We start from the raw sequence: 22029 nt of genomic DNA on the forward strand, positions 1-22029 counted from the left end.
GGAGAGATGATATTTTTGATAAATGTTGTTAAATGTTGTTGGTGTTGAATTTGGTGTTAGAGAGATAGAAATGAAAAAATATTTTATTTTATTAGGTTGAAGGCCAACCAAGATGTTTGATAAACATCCTCAAAGATCATGTATGATTGCGAGCATGTATGATAGTGACTCACCATTAGCCATGCTCTTATGGTAGGTGAAATCTGAAAATCGAAAAAAAAAAACAAAAAAAAAACACTACAGTACGTAGAATCTACCCAAATCCAATCGACTTTCTACTCTTCTATTTCACATTTTCACCCTTCTTTTTTTCAAAAAAAATCACCCTTTCTTCTTTATTCAGTTCGCCACCTCATACAAACATGTTAAACTCCAACGAAATTGCAGCAGGGCAGCAGCCATAACCATCGTCCAGCTCTTTTTTTCTCTCTCCTCTCTCATCTTCCATTAAACTCTCTTCCAAAAAACCTCAATAACTATTTCCACTTGCTCAAAACAAGCTAAAAATCAGTGATCTACAAGTCAAATTCAACGCAGTCGATCGTCAAAAAATTGAAGTCAAATCAAGCAAATTCAACTCTTGGATCTCTCAATTTCAGCTGCAAAATGCATTGAAATTTTCAGCTATTCGAATAAGAAGAGAATGATTGCGATGAAAGGTGCGAAATCGAAGTTAAGAATTGGTGGATTATTCGCGCTAACAACATTAATTAGTATAATTGGATTATACGGATTATTAAAGCCAATTCAAAATGGTTGTACTATGACATACATGTATCCGACCTACATTCCGATATCGGCGCCCAAGAATTTGTCGTCGAATAAGTATGGATTGTATTTGTATCATGAAGGATGGAAGAAGATTGATTTTGATCAGCATCTTAAGCAGCTTAATGGTGTTCCTATTTTGTTTGTTCCTGGCAATGGCGGTAGCTACAAGCAGGTATTCCAAGGTTTCTGATTAATTTGAAATTTATTCATATTTCTAAATTTGCTTAAGTTAGGTTTTACAGTTTTGATTGAATGCATTAGATAGTAACAAATTCGTTTAGTTATACTAGCGTTATACTACGTATGAGTATTGAGTAGTAGATTTTGTTGCTATTTTTGTATTTTCCGTAAGATTTTGTTACTATTTTTGGCTAGTAAATTATTTTAGATTAATTTGTTTGATTTTGATTCTCCAAAAATGGAATAGAAGTAGAAAGTTAGGGATTAGGATTTGAAATTGGCAAAAGATATCCGAATTACACTAATGTAAACTCAGATTTGAATCTAGAATTACAGCCTGGTTTATTTGGATTCGAAGGCATTTGATGATAAAGTTGGTGATAAAATATGGCCCTAGCTCTAGTCGGAAATTTGCCAAATGTCTTTAAACTAATTTTAAGCTTACATGATACATGATGATATGGTATACAGACAGATGTAGTCTGGCTCTGGTTTTGTAAGAGCTAGGTTAGGCATATGTGTTCATGAGAAAAATTGTACATCTTAGAAAATATGTGCATCAAGAATAGGACATAAGCATCATGACTCGTAGAGACGTAGAGTCAATAGACCGGTTTAATGGTTTGGAGGATGGGTAACTCTTGGATTGAAGTATGATTGCAAATTTGCAATAATAGTCAATGGTCTTCTGCATACACATTTGCAAGTTTAGAGTTAGGAAGAAGAAGACAGTTATAAATTGGGGCGAACAAATTTCCACAGAGGTCCCCTATATGTTATGCAAGGTTATGAACTTCTAACTATTTATGGTTTCATGCCAATTATGCACTTAAGCTACCATATTGCTGTTCTTAGTACTTGTATTTTGCTGCTCTTGCTTCTGTTTTTGACCAAGTTGTTGCAAAAAAGAGAATGAGAAACTTTCTCATATTCCTTTTTCAGAAGATTTTTTTTGTCGCTTTGCTCCTCATAGGTGCGCCCGGTCGCAAAAGAGTCTCATTGGGCATATATATGGTTTCATACCAATTATGCACTTAAGCTACCATATTTCTGTTCTTAGTACTTGTAGTGTGTTGCTCTTGCTTCTGTTTTAGATTGAGTTGTTGCAGAAAAGAGAATGAGAAACTTTCTTATCATTCCTTTTTCAGAGGTTTTGTTTGTTGCTTTGCTCCTCATAGGTGCGTTCGATCGCAAAAGAGTCTCATTGGGCATATACCTCAGGGCCACCTGAACGTACCTATTATCAGGAAGCTTCCCTGAGTCCAGAGGAGGGAGGGCTGGACATTGACACAACTAAGTTTTCTCTGCCCAATAAATATGCTTCTACGCTGGATTGGTTTGCTGTGGATTTGGAAGGTGAACATTCTGCCATGGATGGTCAGATCCTTGAAGAGCACACAGAATTTGTTGTATATGCCATTCATCGGGTATGGTACCATCTGCCAACTTAAAGCTGGCTACCTGTTTTTTGCTTTTCTCAAATCGCCTATATTGTTTTATCCGCTTGTTTTTATCTTTTGTGTTTCTTAGCTGCTATTATTTATTTTACCAGAAAGAATATTTTGCTTGCTTTTTCTTGCTAATTTTGGATATGGTAGCAGATACTGGATCAGTATAAAGAGTCTTCTGATGCCAGAACAAAAGAAGGTGCTGCTGTCTCTGTTAATTTGCCAAAAAGTGTTGTATTAGTTGGTCACTCCATGGGAGGATTTGTTGCTAGAGCTGCAACTGTTAACCCTAACTTACGGAAATCATCCGTTGAAACGATTCTTACACTTTCAACTCCACACCAGTGAGTTCTTATTTTCTTTTTTCTTTTCTATTTGTCATGGGGGTGAAGTGGGGAGTTAGGGGGCTGCTTCACTGAACTGCATACACTATAGCCACTCAGTAATTTACCATATGAGCTTTACTTGATACAGGTCACCTCCTGTGGCATTGCAGCCGTCTTTGGGCTACTACTACACCTCCATAAATCAGAAATGGAAAGAAGGATACCAAATACAAGGCCCTCATGCTCAGAGTTATGCATCACAACCTATGCTCTCTCATGTTGTTGTGATCTCAATTTCTGGCGGAATTAATGATTATCAGGTTCCTTTATGTCTTACTTATTCAGTTTGATTTGTGCTACTGTTGTCGGATTATCTCAATTGCATTGCTCACTTGGTTATTTGTTCACTGTCATCCTTCTGTTGTTCAAGTTATTTTCCAACTTGCTTTGTGGCAATTGCAGATGGTTTTTGTATTACCTACAATGATATATTTTTTCTTGCTATAATGATTTTCTATTTTTTTGATAAACAATTACACATTTACACCACTGCAATGGCTCTCAGTACTTGATTAACCCCCCCCCCCCCCCCCCACCAAAGAAAGGAGTACTACAGTATATAATATCCTTCGTTTAATAAGTTTATTGTACTTGATCTTTTCATAATAAAGTAAAGGTGATAAAGAACCAGTATGGATAGCTTTTAGAGGATCACTGCAATAAATGCTTGGAAAGATAATGGATAATCTAGGACAAATAATTTGAAATGTTATCAACATGGTAAAGAGGTAAATTACTGTAAGAGGGAGGGGGTAATTATATTGAGTTCTGCATCTTGCAAACAAGTTATTACTCTTTAAGGTAGTATGTTTGTAATTTTGAAAGTAACTAGACTGAGATCTTGGCAGGTTAACATATTGTATTGGCTGAGTCTGTTGATTAAACAATAACTGATAGCCAACTTATCAAACATTTGATTAGCTGAATACTTTATTGCACCAAGCTGACTTGTGATATTATCATATTTGGTTAAGTTTTATTATGCTGTGTGGCAATTACTAGAATATTGCATGGTCCAGCATTTTGTACTTGTGTCACTAATCCCTTTTAAGCCTTTCACTTCGTATATTGTCACCTGCTAAATCTTTTGGATGAAACAAAAAATTGTCCTAGTTTTATGAATATTTGAACTGACTTATAGAAGCGCTAAGATAACTAAGATTTTCTAGTATCCGGAACAACAGTTTTCTTAAAGAAACTCCAATGGTCGTAGCTAGGGACTTGCTTGCAACTTTTAAAAGTCTCAAGCTACTAGCTTAACCATTGGAGTGGAAATGACAAATTAGCTTGGCCAAGCAAATTAGCTTGCCCAAGCTAATTTGCTTGACAAAAAGTAATTGATGGTCGATTGACAAGTGGGACACAATTAAATAACAAGCTAGTAGCTAACCATTGGGGTACAAATTAGTAGCAATAAGAATAGCTTGTAATCTTATGTGGCATGGCAAGCTAATTTAGAAATTAGCTTTCCATTGAAGATTACTCTCTTAGTAATCTAAGTACTTTGAAGGTGGGACTCTAACTAGATTGTTGCTGATTTGACTATGTCATTAAGGTGCTCCTTTCATAGGATCCTGAGTATGCATTCATCCTTTTTGTTTGCGGCATCTCTGGTTTCACTAAGTGTTTTAGCTATTTGTGTAATTGCATGCTGCCTAGGTGATGTGCATTCTAACTCCTTTTACCCTATCTAAAGGTGCGGTCGAAATTAGAAACTCTTGATGGCATTGTTCCTCCCACTCATGGCTTCATGATCAGTAGCACCGAAATGAGGAATGTGTGGTTGTCAATGGAACACCAGGCCATTTTATGGTGTAATCAGCTTGTTGTCCAAGTAAGGATCTATTGTCTCTTTCCATGAGAGTATATAGCATAATTCTTCTGTTCAGAGTAATGATTTTTTGTACGTTCAATGTAGGTGTCACACACACTTCTTAGTTTGGTGGATCCAGACACGAGAAATCCATTCACTGATAGACAAAAACGACTGGCAGTATTTACGAAGATGCTTTATAGTGGCCTTCGACAAAGAGTTTTAACAACTGGTGGCGATGAAAGCTATTCACATGGTATTATCATCACGCTCCTAACTGCAAATGCTGATTTTTAAACCAAAGTTTCTGCAAATAAATTGATTTGCATTGTTTTATGACACAAAGACAGTTGCATATTTGGGTAGAATCTTTTAATGACAGGCTTGTATTGAGCCATGACTCCGTGTAAAGATGTAGGGAAATAAGGAGCAGGATATGCTGTTGTATGCACAAAAGGCTAAATATTTTCCTAATTTTAGGATTATAATATGCATTGGGCTCATAGCCTCATATAGAACTTATGTTGTTAGTAGTTAGAAAAAGTTATCACTGTTTTTAAAATAGTATGGTGGTAACTTCATTTGAATCATGTTATTAGAATTCTTATTCATTTTCAATGACGGTTTGGGAAAAAAATACATGAGCATTTAATTGTCAAGTATCCAGAAGGGCTTATCCCTCTGAGACTCTGACTATTGTAAGAATCTTAATATGCACTCAAGAAAAGTTACTTGGAATACATTGCTTATGCTTCAATATTATGTAACTGGTATCTTTGCAAGGAGCTAACTTTTGACGAAAATCCATATTGCAGGTTCTTGTCCAAAAAACATTCAATGGGATATGGACAGTCTTGAGAAGGATCTTTATATTCAGACGTCAACAGTCACTGTCTTAGCAATGGATGGCAAGAGACGGTGGTTGGACATTCAGAAGCTGGTTAGTCTGGGCATTCGTTGAACAATCAGTGCAATCAATATTTCCTGTTACTTTCCTTTACCTGCTGTGCTTTCTGCAAAATTGAACGTGTCAAAAAAGGAAATCTAATAGGAAAAAGGGATATGGTTGTATCCTCCTCCAACTCAAACATTGCAAAGAATCAGTGATTCTTTACTTTGCCCTCTGTTTCTTCTCTCACAAACTACGTAGTACTCCTTTGTCCCAATTCAGTTGTCGTAATAGTAGTTTCAGGGAGTTTTATGCGATAAGTTATTGTAAGCTTATCTATTATAGTTTAATAGAAAAGTAGGTATGTGGTAGATAGTGGAAGAATTCTTTTAATTGAATGTGAGAGGATGTGGGGCCATAACTTTTGGTAATGGGAAAAGAGAGGTAATAAAATATTAGTGGGTCCATGCCATAAATGGAAGTATGACAATTACATTGCGACGAACGAAAAAGGAAATTGTGACGATTATATTGGGATGAAGGGAGTACTTCTTTACACATCCATTAATACTTTAATTTCTAGTGCCGTTTAAGAGGGGTATTTGTTTGTCTGAAAGTGTTGCAAGAATTGCTATTAAAAAATTTCATCTAGTCCTTTTAGGTTGTTGACTAAAAATATTATGCCCATGGCTATAAATTCAATCTTAGTAGTCAGAAATTTATTGGTATGTTGATTTGAAAATCCATAGCAGCGGGAAAATGTCAATGGTTTATGTTGTTCGACTTCGGCTGCTTGCAGATGATTGTTTGTTTTTCTTGAACGCTCTGTATCTCTAATAACAATGTATCATTGTCTTTAGGGTTCAAATGGGAAAAGCCATTTTGTTCTGGTTACAAATCTTTCTCCATGTCATGGGATTAGAGTTCATCTCTGGCCTGAAAAGGGAAACTCTTCAACCGACTTGCCTCTGAGCCAAAGAGTAGTGGAGGTGACATCAACAACGGCACAGATTCCATCAGGACCAGCACCAAGGCAGGTACCAATCTGATACTTCCTAGTGTTACCCCTAAAGGAGTTGTAACTTGTAATTGGTTAAATGACCCTCAAAATTATATTTTTATGCCGAGGTTTCTTACTTTGCGCAATTATTGTGGTTTTTCAATTAATGTATGTGGAAGTAAATCATCCTCAATTCATGCTTTGTATCTGTAACCTGTCAACTTTTTTTTTTTTTTTTTTGCATATATTGGATTTGCAAGTTCCTTGTTGATAATGGTAAGTTAAACACATTCTTGTATCTTTATTTTTATCTTTCTATGGTCATTATTATCAGATAGAACCAGGGAGTCAGACAGAACAGCCTCCTCCATCTGCTGTATTTTGGTTAAGCCCTGAAGCTATGCAGGGATTCAGATTCATAACTATTTCAGTTGCTCCTCGGCCGGTATTGTCTTAGGACACCCTAGCCATATACTCTGTACTTCTGTATTACCTAATTATGTTAATTTTGAGATTGATTTGTTTGGCGTCTGTGTGTAGACGGTATCCGGTAGACCTCCACCCGCAGCTTCAATGGCTGTTGGACAATTTTTCAATTTGCAGGAGGGAGTCAAGGACATTTCTCCATTCTCGTTACTTCTGTCTGCTATTTCGCAGAATGTAAGTGTTCTTTCATTTGTATTCTTAAAAAAAAAAATTACATTGATATTAATTCTTACTATGCCAAAGAACTGATTGTGCAGGAGATGTTGTTCAAGGAGGATCATCCTATAGCTCTTAATCTTTCATTTTCCATTAGTTTAGGCCTACTACCTGTCACAATGTCTCTAAAAACGAGTGGTTGTGGAATAAAAAATTCAGGGCTTTCAGCTCAAGAGGATGACGATGCTGAAAACAACCGTAAGAACTCACTTTCTAAGTCGCTTGTGTTTGGTAGATCTTCATTTCATATTTTTAGATTTTGTTAGCTGTCAAATCTGAATTTGTAATCCTAATGCAGTGTAAATTCCCTCCTTTCCTAGTATCTGTTATTGGCAACTAGCCGAAAGAGTTCCATCATAGTATCCGGTTTTTCTTTCCTTTCCCCTAGTTTTGGACTCCATGATGACATGATTCTGTAGAATAGTAATCTGGAGGATTCTTATTTCCTACTTTCTCTTGGCTTGAGTTTCATGAACTCCTTCCAGTCGTCCCAATGATTACTGTAATCTGTTTTCAAAACTGGAAAAGATGCATCATAAATTGGACGAAACAATGAGTTGACTTTTATAAGTCTGCTGAACTTTTTCTAACTTTTTGCAGAATCTGCCTTCGTCATCTATGTCAAAAAGACTCTTTTCCCTGCTATGGAATGTTGAACATTCTAATAGTTGATATATTTCCTGAAGATGTTACATAAGTAAATGTGGTGTGCTTTATTGTCTTTGTTTCAAATTAGCTAGGATATAGACATACTATACTGTTGTAAGATTCAGCTTCCTCAAGATATAACAGAATAGACCCTCAGTTCAGCATCATTGTTATCAGTTCTTGAAGGGTTGCAGTTATAGTTAAAAAAATGTGTTACTTTTTGGCTTGTAAAGGCTGCCGAGTATTCCTAGTTCCTCCTTACATACCCAAGTCCTTTTACCGACCATTACAAAATTTCTAGTATTATACTACCTATGTCTGGATTTTGTTGTCAAATAATTAATTTAGTAGTTAGTACTCATTATTTATGGACAGAGGGATTATATGTTAAGGGTAATATTGTAATAGATGTTGCTGGGATTGCAAGAACCGTATTCTACAAAAGTGAAAGATTTGAGTATCTTTTCATTCGGCTTTCTTGCATTGAATTTTTCTCTCTTTCATATAGTTTCTCTATTTTAATTTGTGCTTGTTGCTAACTGTCATATCATATTAGGACTCTGCAAGATGCGATGTTTTCCAGCTGTGGCCTTCGCTTGGGACAGGACATCTGGCCTTCATATACACCCAAATTTGAATTCCGAGACAGTCGTCGTAGACTCTGCACCAGCACTCTGGAATTCAGCCCAGGGATCAGAAAAAACCACTGTCCTGTTATTGGTACAGCATTTCTTTAACTGCTAAGCTTGTTATCAGCTTATCACCATTCACCACTCATCATTACTTAATGATTGTATATACTCTAAGAATTTATTCAGTACGTAAATACTCATTTATTCCATTTATGATGTCTACAGATCGATCCTCATTGTGCATACAACGCTAAATTCTCCGTTTCCATCACTGCGGCTGCAAGTAGATTCCTGCTTCTATACTGTTCTAAGGTGACGACTTGTCCTCCATAGTCTAAGTATCAATGTTGTTTGCTGCAAATTTTGTTATGAAAGGGAAAGGCTCTACAATTTTATGCAAGCATTTTAAAGCAATTGATTGAGGGAAATTGTAGAATTTCACAATGCTCTGTATCCAATGTTACAGCCTTTTTTAGATGATAATGTAAGTACTTCGTGTTAACATTGCATCCTAATCAACCGAAACATTCAGTCTTTGATCAGTATCACATTTTACCAATAGCATTTACTAACTAGTCAGTGATAGTTTGGAAGTACCACAAATACCACCCCATCCCTCAAACAGCGTGAACGATTCAGTTTTCTTGATTCCTGAAAGACCATCAACGTAGATTATATTTTCTGATAACCAAGTAGAAAGTTTTTATTTTTTTAATTCTATAGAATATATTACTTTTATAATCAAATAATGAGATAGTAATTATGAAATTTGGTTTGGATTTAAATCAGTTTATTCCTATTAATTTGGAACTAACAATTTAGAAAGTAAAATTAAACTATGTGAAGGCAAAAAATCTTCCTGCTGTCGTACGGCTGCGTCCATTCTGAGTTTCTGACCCACCAACCCCTGCCCTAGGTGGGTGCCCTTTAGAGGTATGAGAATAATTATGGTAGTGAAATGGAAAGAGCTATTACATTATTTAAATATGCAGTAGTTAATTGTGATAGTTCTCATTTGTGGCAAATACTCCCTCCGTTCCAAAATCTTCTTCTACATAGCCTTTGGCATGCACTTTACGATTTTTAGTGGGGTGGAACAAGTAGTTAAATATGAATGTAAAATTTTAGACTGGATAGTGAAAAAGTAGTAAGAGGAAGAAACTGTGAGAGAAGTGTAGTAAGAAAAAAGATGGGACCACATCATATTCTTAAGAAACAACATTTATAGTTATGCCTGTAAACCTGAATTGAATCATAAGGTTCCTTATGCAATCAGTCATGGTTTCATTACATTTTGAGGCTTCTTTGTGGTTTTTACTGCTTACTAAACATAATTGTGAATTAAGCTGGCAGTGGTTCACTGTACACTTTCAGCAGTTTGGTTTTTGAATTTAGAGTAAGAGTACTAATAATTATTTGTTTTTATCACCTATTCCCTGTTGACTTCATACACTACCTTGTGTCGTTGTGTGCACTACATTTAGATCCTCCAATTGCCATCTATTTGCTGAATGCCTGGTTATATTACTGCTCTAGTTTAAAAAAATTGAATGATCAAATTTGTACATATTGGCAATGTGAGCTACGTTTTAAAATTTGCTGAGCTTTGCTTTTTATATTGTATCAAAGCCACCTGATATTTAAATCCATTTAAACAAATATGCCCATTCAGTATTTCGGTGTTGATCGCCAATTTATACGGCTATGTGGTTTCTGTTGCAGATAGTTGGTCTTGCCATTGCCGTAGTCTTCTTTGCTCTCATGAGGCAAGCACGTGCTTGGGAGCATGACTTGCCTATACCGTCAATGCTAACAGCAGTTGAGTGTAATATGAAGCTTTCCCCATTTCTCCTAGTGACTGCAGTTCCTCTGTTGATCCCGTTGGTCCTCTCGGTCCTTCAATTTCATCCAGTTCCATCAGTCTCAAGCTTCCTTGTTGTATCACTTGCCTGTTACATGGTTGCAAATGGCCTCATAATTATTGTGATAGTAATCTCACAGTTCGTTTTTCATGTCTGTGCTGTTGCTCATGTTTTCTTCAGAAAAAGGTCAGTTATCCTCCCTCGTTCACTTCTTTTTTTGAAGACAACTCATTCATTTAGCACAACTTTATTCTGCTCTGGCCTCGCTTTGGAGGGTTTCTTCTCTCCAATTATTTAATATAGTACTGCTTGTTATTCCTATTTTTTCTGCTTCACTAGATCTGCCTTGCGTTCTCCAAACATGCAATGAATATAGTTGTGCTTGATTTGAACTGTTGTCAATATTGTCCGTATGCCGTTTTGCACTTTCTGTGTGCTTGTTCTGTGCAAGTTCATGCACAAGGAAGAAGAATTTATAGAATTTCAAATTTGCGCCTGCAAAGTCAAACTATTATGTTTTGTGGAAGGTTTGTGATTTGTAGTTATCTTTTAAATGAAAGAATAAATTATCTAGAGAGAGTATGTGGTTATTGAATAATAGTCTATAGGGCTTGATAAACAATATAACTTCCCTGAGTCATTCACTTTCTTTTCAAGTTATAGTGTGCCATAATTTTCTAAAATGTACTTTAGTTACACAAATACTGAATGTCAAATGTCCTTCATAAAAGTCAAAGATTGTGAAACCTTGAAAACAGTCCTGATCATATATAAAGAGATTACATATTAGGTGTCCAAAAATATAGGGCTCTGTAAAATTTACATTACTGGATAAACTCGAATATGTATCACCCTAATAAAGTTAGAAAGAATGAAGAAAATCTTACAATTTTCTGCATCTTGTGTCACTGTTTTCCTTCTGTATCACCCTAATAAAGTTAGAAGGGGGAAATAGTGGGTTTTGGACCTTTCGATCCCCACTCTGGGTAGTAGATTAAGTAAAAGTAAAGGAGGAATAAGGGCAAAATTGAAATTAATACTGAAAAGTTACCAAAACTAGTGAAGTTGCAACTATAAGGAAATTTCCGTTTTAGGGAAGTGTGGCAACTATTAGAGAACGAAGGAGTATAAAATGAAATATTGCTAGTGCATTAGTATCTGGACTCTGGACTCTGGAGTAGTGAATTTTAAACTTTTATAACTTCAATGACACTATAATTGTAAAGTCGGAATTATTCTAAGATAACTGATGCTTGGAGAATAATACAAGAAGAATGCCAAAATTTGGCGTTGTTCTTAATAATTGATCAATATTCTCCTGTAGCTTGTTCAATTAACATTAACAAAATTTTCCATCACTATTTTCCTTCCATTTACCCAGTTGTATGTTTATAGAAATTAAATGTCCCGACCAAACTGAAGTAGTGCCATTTTTGTTTCGTCTATTGCAAGTAGGGTGATTAGACTTATCTGTTTTATCTTTGAATATATATTTTTGGTTTTTGTTAGCTGAAGAATGACATAAATTTCCAAAGAATGAATTCTAGCTGATTTGACAACTGTTGGGCTAGCACAGACCCAGCACAAGCCTGACTGGATTGCACTTATACCAGGGTACTAGCCTAGCTGAACCTAAATAGACATTGCCAGAAAACCTCTCAAGGAACTTACTGGTCTTACAATACTTACTGGCTTACTGCGAGCCTTAGCTTCAAGTGATGATCTTTCAGTTGTTCACTTCTCCTGAGTCAGACACTCCTATACATGCCTCCTTTTGTTCTTGTCCATTTATTTCCATTGTATTACAGTATTACTTCTTGAATACTTATACTAGATTCCAGTACTTTTTTATTCTTATACTTCCTCCGTTCATAAATACTCGCAACGTTTGTCACTTTTCACGCATGCCAATGCACAATTTAGATCGTCAATATCTTAAATTCTATTCAAGCAAAAATTATAAAAAGTTGATATTTTGAAAATACGTATTGAAACGAATCTAACAAGATCCCACGTTACTATGTTTTATTTGACATATAAATCACCAACAACAGTCAAAGTTGAATATGTGAATTGTGTAAAAATATCAAACGTAGCGAGTATTTATGAACAGAAGAAGTATAAGATTGATCGTATTTTTTAAAAATAATCGAAATGAAGATAGGTTATGCGTATGTCATAATATTTATGTGAATGAAGATGCACTGCTTACTGATGCATTGTCTCTTCTCTCTGTATTCTTTTATTATAATAATAATATTATTATTATTATTATTATTATTATTATTATTATTATTATTATTATTATTATTTATCATTATTATTTATCATTATTTATTTATTTTTATTCCATTTGCTCCTTATTATATGTTATTTTGGGGTGGTAGGTGGCAAGTGTGGGAAGGGAACTTTTGTTTGGTCTGTCTCCAACAGTTTATCAACCTTGGCTCCAGGATCTTTTCAATTAAGGTAGTCCTCTCCAACACATACAAGTTGCTCTTGATCTCACAGACTGACACACTAATAGTAGCTGTTCTGTAGTCATTTAACCTTAAATATTACTACGTGCATAACAAATTAACAACCATCTTGCCTTTTGTTTTTCTTCTCGTCAATTAACAGGAAATGTATGCCTTCTCTGATTTGTTTGGAAACAGGTGGTGAGAGTTGTTAGATCTAATCCAGTACTCATGACAGCCTTGGTAGCTATCATTTTGGTGTGCTTTGTTCATCCAGCATTGGGCTTATCAGTACTGCTGATATCACATGCTTTATCCTGCCATAATGCATTGTGCAGGTAATCTTTGCAAGTTGAATATTAAGTAATTTTTGTGAAAGATCTCCCTGTCTGTTACAACTATTAGAAGCCAGTGTCTAATTGTATTTATTAGGTTCTTGACATCCTTTGGCTAACAAAAACCCATAAATTTCTGAAATGAAATCTAGTCATAGAATGTCTCAACTCTCAACTCTCTGGGGTTTTGAATTAATACAACTTTTCTTTTTGTTAATGGTCGATATGCTTGGAGATACCAAGTAGGTGAGAGAGACCGCGAGACATTAAATTGCAACAGCATGTTTGAATGTAGACCTTAAAATCATTTCTCTGCGAAAAGTATTTTGAAATATAATAATGGGAATTGGTTACTTGGCGGTAATTACCTATGTGCTAACCTTCCTGGCATAGCACATGCTTCTTTCCGGCTCCCCCTCTCCCTTTTTTGGGGTGTCATGGAGGAGATCCTAAGAAAAGTCCTTTTGTGACAGCTATCTGACAGCTTCCTATCGCAGAGGAACATACAAGAAAGAATCAATTAGTTCTAAAGATAAAGACTATGATCGACCGGTTCAGTATGCTTATCAGCACAGCCGTCGATCGAAACGTTATTTGCCTTTAGAAGAGAATCATAACATTACTGGTGGATCCCCTTACAGCTACGATGACATACAGTTAGAGATCTTTCACCACAGACATGGGATGCTGATTTTGCATTTGCTTGCAATGCTGATGTTTGCTCCCTCCCTCGTGGCTTGGTTGCAGGTATAAATGCTAATATCTCGTTCTTCTTTTGATGTCTTCTTTTCTTTTTTTATATGGCTTTTTCATTGGTTGTAGTTACTAATTACTTTTTTCACCCACTTGAATCCCCTGATATTATTAGCTACTAGCACTATGTTATGATGGAGTATGAACACAATCAACTGTTATAAATTGTGTGAAGACTGTCCAATCTTGCATAACGTTCTTTGAACTGGAATAGGTTTAGCGTATTAATCTTACCTTCCTGATCTACTTGGGCTTTGGCTGTATTCTCGCGTTAAACCTTTGTTAGATTAGTTTAGATAAATTAAGTTCAGTTGAGATGAAATAAGTTAAGCAACTCACAAGTTAACGAAATTCTGAAGAAGCTTAAACTTCAGATTAGCTTTAAGTAATACGCTTCACTTCCCAGTCCCCCAGTGATATCTTCTCTAAAAGTCTTTGTTTTTCTGAAATAAATTTCTTTCATTTATATTCCCTAGTGATTCCCTCTCATGTGTCAACTTTGGGCATTGCTTTTGTTTGCAGAGATTAAGACTAGGTCAGAGCTTTCCATGGTTTCTAGATTCAGTTCTTTGCATTGGTGTCATCCTTCATGGTGTCTGTGACTCAAATCCAGAACTTAATTTCTTCGTGTATCCCATCCCTGGTGTACGTGGGCTAGAAGTAAAATTGAGCATTGCCTACTTGCTTGCTGGATACTTTTCATTCTTGTCAGGCCTGGCATTGGCTCCTTATAGGGTGTTCTATGCCATGGCTACTATTGGAGCATTTTCATTTGTATTCAGAATGATCCGAAGGAGAAACAGAGAAAAGGGAGAGGCAATTTTTAGTAGCCGGAAGCACTCTCATCGACAATAGTACGTGCCCCTCTTACTGTAAGTGTTCTTTTTGTAGGTAGGTTCTGTATGTTGTACCAATCATTCGTTGATTGCTTTTTGGAGGTATTGTAAACCTAGCCTCTATTACCGCAATTCTATAACCATAGTCACGCAACATGATTTTTACTCAACAAAAATGTAGATTGAAGCCTGATATAGGACAAAGGTTTTATGTGAAGTCACTAGTCAGTATCCCTTTAGGGAGATTACATAGTTTTTGCCTTTCTGTTTCCTCCTGTAGCTGTAACTACAAATTCTTATATGGATTTTAAACTTCAGCGTCGTTACAATTCTGGACAAAATTTACAATCAATCTGAGCTGAAATTGCTTGATATGGTTGTGAAACTTTTTGTTCTTTCTGAGAATATCGAGACTCTGAAGCTAATCTACGAACGGAGGGAGTATGGTCTTATAATTATCCTTGACTAGTCTTCCAATTACACAGTAGACCTGTAAACTTTTGGAAAATACGCTGTGGATATGCAAGGATTATCAGTACTTTTCTTCTTTTAACATAAATCAAATCTAGAAAACTTCTAGCAGTGAATATACACTAGCATTCCCATTTTAATCAATCCCCACATCATAATTAAAAACAAGAAGTAAATCATTGCAAATTCCAAGTGATTGTAACGTAGAAGAATGAGTAATATACTCGTCTTACTGGTAAACTGAACACCGTCTCTGTTTGATTGACAAAATTCATAGTCAGAATCAAGACAAGAGACAATTAAAAGGCCAAATAATGATAGTTCTGTTTTTACTACAGTGAGTAGCTAAATAGTATGCTTCCAAGAACAGAATATCACACCACTTAACTTTTGAACTTCAAAGATAAATCACTACTAATGGTTGCACAATCGAGGATAAGAACTCCAGGGAATGCTTTATTCGTTACATAACGCAGTTCGGTGAATCAGCCCATTGTGTAGGTTGGAGTAGGCAAATTGATTACTGTGCTCTTAATTTTCGTCATCATAGTAATACTGTTAGTTATCCCCTGGGAACCAATTCCACTGTCCTTTATTCCCTGCATTACAGAAGAATCATGAATTAGGCCTCATGGCTCATGCAATAGATTATAGACTGATAGATTGTTCATGGAAATATTGATATGAGTATTCTCATGTTCTACTGTAAAGTTGTTCTGGAATGATCTATTTGATAGCTTTAAGATGAGGTAAGTTTAAGAAGATGGGTAAAGCTCCATTCATGTCGATTTTCCCATTCAATTATTATCCAAAAATGGGACTACTTTATATAGTCAACAAACTGATTAAGTATTTAGCTTTGGAAAATCAGTATGTTAAGCTCACCTGGAAAGGGAAGTGATCTGGTCCACGAGCAGGCGCTGAATTGATCTGGACTGTTCCTGACTCCATTGCATCACTGATCAACATTGCCTTGTTTATGTCTTTGGTGAAAACACATCCCTACATGACATAAAATAATGTCAAAACAGAAAAGAGAAGCATTTTTCAAATAACCTAGTAGAATACTCCTATTCTGAACTGCCAGTGTGGCCAGACACGAAAATATGGTGTTGAATCAGGAATATTGAGTTTCATAGTCGTAAAAATATTAGTATCGAATAATTTTTAACTGTATCTGCTGATTTTGGTAAAATTACTCTTGGTAAAGATGAATGATACCTGGAGACCGAAATTACTAGCGTTACAATGGTGAATCCCTTCTTCGACAGAGTTAATCCTAATAACAGGCAAGACAGGGCCAAAAGGCTCCTCCCATGCAATCCTCATGTCAGGTCGAACGTTATCCAACAGCAAAGGCCAAATTAGATTGCCTTCCCTTTTATACTCTTGGCAGAAAGTTGCTCCCTTCTCCTTAGCATCCTTGACTAATCCTTCAATAAAGTTTGCAGATGACTCTGTGACTACCGGAGTAATATCACAGTTTTCTTCAGGAGGTCCAACTGTGAGTTTGGCCACTTTAGCGTTCACTTTCTCGACAACGGTATCAGCCACCGATTCCATTACTAGCACCACTTTAACCGCTGTGCATCTTTGGCCACTGAAGTGTAGAAATATAGGATTAAGAATATGTACGTTAAGGCAATTAGCTTAAGAAGAAAATAAATTATTATCAGCCAAAAGTTACACTACTTCCTCAGTTTCCTTAAGGCTTTGTTTGGCCATACAACATTAGTAAAGGAAGGGCGGGGAATGGAAGAGAAAAGAAGGGAAGAGAAAGAAAACTTAATTTATTTTCCGTTTTTAAAGATTGTTTGATGGATGTGATATTAATGGAAGAGAAGAATTATTAAAGATTGTTTGATATTCCGTAATTCAACACACACTTTTCTCTGGCAAAATAATTGAAAACAAGGTAAGAAACAGTACGATAAACAAGAAGCTTGGAGAAGATGTTACCTGTAAGAGAAGCCTCCTTTAACAATATTAGCAGCAACAAGATCCAAATCGGCATCTTCAAGAACAATGCAAGCATCTTTTCCACCAAGTTCCATCTGAAGAGGGATCATTCCGGCCTTCTTAGAAATTGCAATTCCAGTGTCTCCTCCAGTAAAGCTGATGTCAAAACAAAAAAAATATTCAGATATGCAGTATTATCCTCTTCCAGAACAGTACATTTGCCCAGGTGATGTAAAGTTACAAACTTAATCGAGATTATATATATGCCATCAACATCACCATCACCATCACCTTATGCAGTTAACTGCTGGATGCAGTGTTAGGAAATCGCCAATTTCAGAGCCTTTTCCGGTGATGCAACTAATAAGTCCCTTGGGAAAGCCAGCCAAGTGGAAGCAATGGATCATGTGGAGTGCAGATACAGCACCCTACCATATATACAGGTAACCCTCTAATCACTAAAATTGTCTTTGCAAATTAAACAAAACGATGAAAAGTTCAATATAAGATCAGTACCTGTGTTGGAGGCTTTAGTACAAGGGAGTTTCCAGCTATAAGTGCAGGCGCAATTTTTGAGACAGCAAGGTTGACGGGATAGTTGAATGGAGGAATCGCTAAAACAATCCCCAGCGGAATCTGCATTATTTGTGCTGATTGATATCATTATGGCAGCTTATAGTAATTGAGAATCAGTTAATTTCTGTTATACAAACTCACTGATCATTATTTGTGCTGATTGATATCATTCTGGCAGCTTATAGTAATTGAGAATCACTTAATTTCTGTTGTATAAACTCACTGATCAACTGTAGTAATTAATCGAGAAAGACAGCAGTTAAACGTTATTAATCAGTTAACTTCTGTTATGAAAATAAGCTCGCTTCTTCAATTCAGTGTATCCTAATCTGTTATAAACATATTGAATCTCGGATATTCAATCCATCAAGAACACCAAAGCACCGGCCACACTTGTGATGTTACTCTGCTGAATTATAGCGGCAATCTTAGTTCAGTAATCTTATCATAATGTAGGTGAATGGTGGGTCTCAGAATAAAAGGCTTCACAAAATTTTGGAGAGGTTGGTTCGATATTATCAACAGTCCTTCTCAATGGGTGGTTCACCATGTATGCAGGTAATAGCTAGCTATCCACATCTTTAAGGGGACCATTAGCCAGTGGCTACTAAAGTCTTTCACCTAACATGAATCCACGAATAGTAGATGTGTGTCTTGGATTATTGGATCTATCCATTCCATTTCCATATGTTTAGGAAGCCAATCATGTTAACTTACACATAACTAGTAGACAAACAACTTGAGGAAAACACATCCAAATTGATAATTTCTATCTGTAGTTTTGTGTTCCTTATCAAACGAACCCCACAAAAGCCAATCTAGATTTTCTTGAGTTTTAAACATAGGGTGATGATAAAGGTCGCAAGTTGCGACAACATTTAGTTATCGCAATCTTACGTGTCGAAATTTAATTGGTACACATAGGCGCCACGTGTGTTTTGTGTCATCAGATTATTTTTACTATCAATACAATATTTTTACTATGAAAATATTTAAATAAGGTATTCGAGATAAAGAAGGAAACAAATTAGAATATTAAGATTTTCCTACTTTTTTCTGAAACATGTATAATAGGTTATATAAGTTAAATATTTTAGTTTCCAATTTAAATCATGACACGTAAGCATGACATGTCATCATTGTGACACGGCTTAAAGGTCGCATGTTGTGACCTTTATCATTTTCGTTAAACATAATCAATCTCCATTCATAATTTTTGTGTTTAATGCAAAACTTATTGATGAACGAATATAAATAAGGAAAAATTGATATTATCGGTCCCAACTATAGCCGGTTTAGTTTAAAAGATATCAACTTTTGATTATCTTAGAGTGATCCCAACTATAGAGAGTCCTTCCTAAAAATGGTCCCTCAGTTAAGATTAAATGCTATATAACTTAATTAATATTCATATCTCTCATGCAATAATCATGTTTTTTTAATGAAATGAAGCTAATGAAATAGTATGATATGCTTAAATCAATTTAATTAATAGTTTAATTAAGCTAAATGACCATTCTGGGAAAACACACCTCAACTTTGAGACCGCTCTAGAATTATCAAAAGTTGAGACCTTTTAAAGTGAAGTGACCATAGTTAACCCGTTAGTCCGAAAAAATCACATTATCCCAATTCAGCGTATGAAACACTTTCATAAGAAGTGCGACACATATTTTTGTCCAGACATGCTAAGAACTGCATCTTGGTATAAGGACTAAGACACATTACACATAAACAGATTAAAAAGATAAAAAAAATGTGAGATTTAGGAATTTGTTTACCTTGGATGTTAAACAATACTTGGTCCTGTCATTTCCAGGGAAACTGTCAGAAACCAGGAATTTTCCTTCACCAAGAATTCTCACCCCTTCCTCGGCACAATAAGACACCAAATCTCCAGACCTAACAACCTACATTATTGGCCAAACAAATAAAATACTAGAGTATTAAAAACCCGAAATCAAAACTATGCTGAAACCGGAATTTCATACCAAATTAAAGAAATATTGATCATGCAGAGTTAAAGAAAACTTGTACACAAGTTGATTAGAAGACGGTCTCAAATGTCACAATAACATATTGTGGAAGGTTTCTTTTACCAAATATCATATCGCATATATACTCGTTATAGATTGTTGTGAAACGGTCTCATCTAAGACTTGCTCACTAAGGTCATCTGAAGATATCACATTTCCTAGAAGACTAGGAAGTCTAGACTAGTCAACGAAATATTTTGATAATTATGCTTTTGCGGTTAGAGAGTTTTATCCTAGACTGATTATACTAAATTTAAGGACTAATGAGACTAGGAGTACCCATAATTTGAACCCTTTGTTTGAAAATCTCTACATTCCAATTTCCAACTTCTAAAATAAAAAACAGGATTACCACAGAAAATAAGACAAAGACTTGCAATATATTATGCCATAGAATAAACCCTTTCAAGAACATTAAAATAAATTAAGGATTCATCTAAAACTGACAAATGAAATAAAAAAATCATGTTTTGAAGTCCATGAAATCAACTACTTCCTAGCAAATAAATACAAAGGTAATGATATATGCAGTCCTTAACCATGAATAAGTATCTAATGGCTTAATGCATATCCTAAATGTGCGTAAAAATCACTTATTGATCGGTATAATTAATGTTTAGTACTATGCATAAGTTAGTGTTTTCGTCCTTAATCAAACAAAGTTTAGTAACAAAAATGAGGGGGGAAATGATTACTTCAGTGACAGCATCCTTAGCAGGCTTGGCAATCTCTTTAACCAAACATTCAGCAATTGGGTGTTTATGTTCTTTCAAAATGGCAGCTGCTTTATGCAGTAACTCTGCTCTCTTCCATAGTGGTGTCTTTGCCCATGACTTCTGTGCTACTTTAGATGCTTCCATCACCTTATTTACCTCCTCTTGTGTGCATGCTATGTAACACAACCAAAATTCAGATTAACTTGTTGTATGAACATGAGTCATACCCTAAAGCCCAAAATAGGAAACGCGCGCAAATTCTTGTACAAGACTGTCTGATAATAAGAAACGCAAATTCTTGTACAAGACTGTTTGACAGCTAACTACGACATTAGTTAGTTACACACAAAAAGAACATTAGAAGAATATATATTAAAAAAAGAGGTTACCTTGAACTTTATATTGGGTCTTCCTAGAGGTAGGATTAATGATGGAAACAGATTTACCAGATGATGAAGTCTTCCATTCACCATCAGCATAATACTTAAACACTTCACTTTCAATTATATCAGCAAATACTCCATTTCCTGCCATGTCTAATTAAACTCTTAATCTTTACTTTTTGTTTTACACTATCTAAATAAAATTAGGGGATGATTAAGTAGATGAGGTTGGGTGCTAATTGGAAGAAAATAGTGCTGTGGGCTGATGGGTGGCCGAGGCTTATACAAGGTGTAAGGGGGAGAGCTTTTAAAAAGATCACGTCTTTGGTTTTTGTGGGGCCACAGTGAAGTGGTAGGTGGTTCTAAACTTGCCAAGTGTTACCATATTGTATGTCTCCAAAATGGTACCTAACACCTGAGATCGAGTCATTTTCTTTGTGGCTGGTAGCTTTCCTTTAAATAAAACATTTTAATTTACTAATACCACTATTTTTATATTGCTACATATTTCTAAAAGTCATTTTAATGAACATTAGCAACATCATTTCTCATAAGAGAACCTATTACCCACAATACACGCGTGATTAGTTATTTAAATGTGTTATTTTTTTTGTTATCACCCGGTTCACCTCTTTAGGATTAATTCGGATTCGGGGCGAGTTATGGGTGGATAGGTTCCAATCCCTTTCCAATTGTTGTTGCGGGGGATCGAACACGCGGTCATCTCTACCAAGCTCTGCCTCAATCACCACTGAAACAACAGACGATTGATATTAGTTACTTAAATGTGGGTGGCACTTAAGCATTGACACGATCATATGTTTCATTTTATAATTCATCTCGTGCTTAAATTAACTTCTTTATAAGTTGGGAACATAACTGACTTAAATGAGTACTCGGTCTAGTTAATTATGTGAATGTGAATGATGTGGGACATTTATATAAAACGAGTTACATGATGGGATATGTAATAGGATATGAAATATTATGCAATTAAGGACTTTGATTGTACATATACAGATAATAGTATGCTATTGTTCGCAAAATAAAAGCAAGACTTCCATTTTACGAAGTATAATTTGTTTTATGAAGGGGACATGTAAAAAATTACCTTTGCCAACTATTATGAGTACTACCACGTACTGACGTACCAATACATACCGGCATTCAGTCT

At 35.6% G+C, this 22029-nt stretch overlaps 2 protein-coding genes across 4 annotated transcripts; one reads left to right on the forward strand and one right to left on the reverse strand.

Annotated features, from left to right (window-relative positions):
• The first annotated feature begins 281 nt into the window (after positions 1-281).
• LOC110803490 (uncharacterized) lies at positions 282-15043 on the forward strand. Of its 3 annotated transcripts, none has more exons than XM_022009011.2 (18): positions 282-943; positions 2130-2378; positions 2553-2743; positions 2874-3045; positions 4482-4619; positions 4704-4854; positions 5414-5538; positions 6348-6524; positions 6822-6932; positions 7028-7147; positions 7231-7387; positions 8394-8557; positions 8695-8781; positions 10192-10517; positions 12719-12800; positions 12989-13128; positions 13767-13872; positions 14401-15043. In XM_022009011.2, exons 1-18 carry the CDS (start codon positions 644-646, stop codon positions 14731-14733), a joined length of 3129 nt encoding a protein of 1042 aa, XP_021864703.1. In that variant the 5' UTR covers positions 282-643; the 3' UTR covers positions 14734-15043. The 3 variants fall into 3 exon arrangements, with proteins under 3 accessions (XP_021864703.1, XP_021864701.1, XP_056694501.1); XM_022009009.2 differs by having other exon boundaries at positions 284-943; positions 13599-13872; XM_056838523.1 differs by having other exon boundaries at positions 812-943; positions 2100-2378; positions 13599-13872.
• A 338-nt stretch (positions 15044-15381) lies between these two features.
• On the reverse strand, positions 15382-21176 carry LOC110803491 (NADP-dependent glyceraldehyde-3-phosphate dehydrogenase). The gene is made up of 9 exons (XM_022009012.2): positions 20862-21176; positions 20452-20645; positions 19502-19630; positions 17661-17780; positions 17436-17572; positions 17145-17300; positions 16407-16785; positions 16071-16187; positions 15382-15784 (listed from the first exon to the last, which is right to left on the reverse strand). The coding sequence occupies exons 1-9, from the start codon at positions 21004-21006 to the stop codon at positions 15671-15673; spliced, it is 1491 nt and encodes a 496-aa protein (XP_021864704.2). The 5' UTR covers positions 21007-21176; the 3' UTR covers positions 15382-15670.
• Between the last annotated feature and the right edge of the window lie 853 nt (positions 21177-22029).

This window comes from Spinacia oleracea, chromosome 1 (genome assembly GCF_020520425.1).
Source record: "Spinacia oleracea cultivar Varoflay chromosome 1, BTI_SOV_V1, whole genome shotgun sequence".
In the NCBI taxonomy this organism is placed as follows: domain Eukaryota; kingdom Viridiplantae; phylum Streptophyta; class Magnoliopsida; order Caryophyllales; family Amaranthaceae; genus Spinacia; species Spinacia oleracea.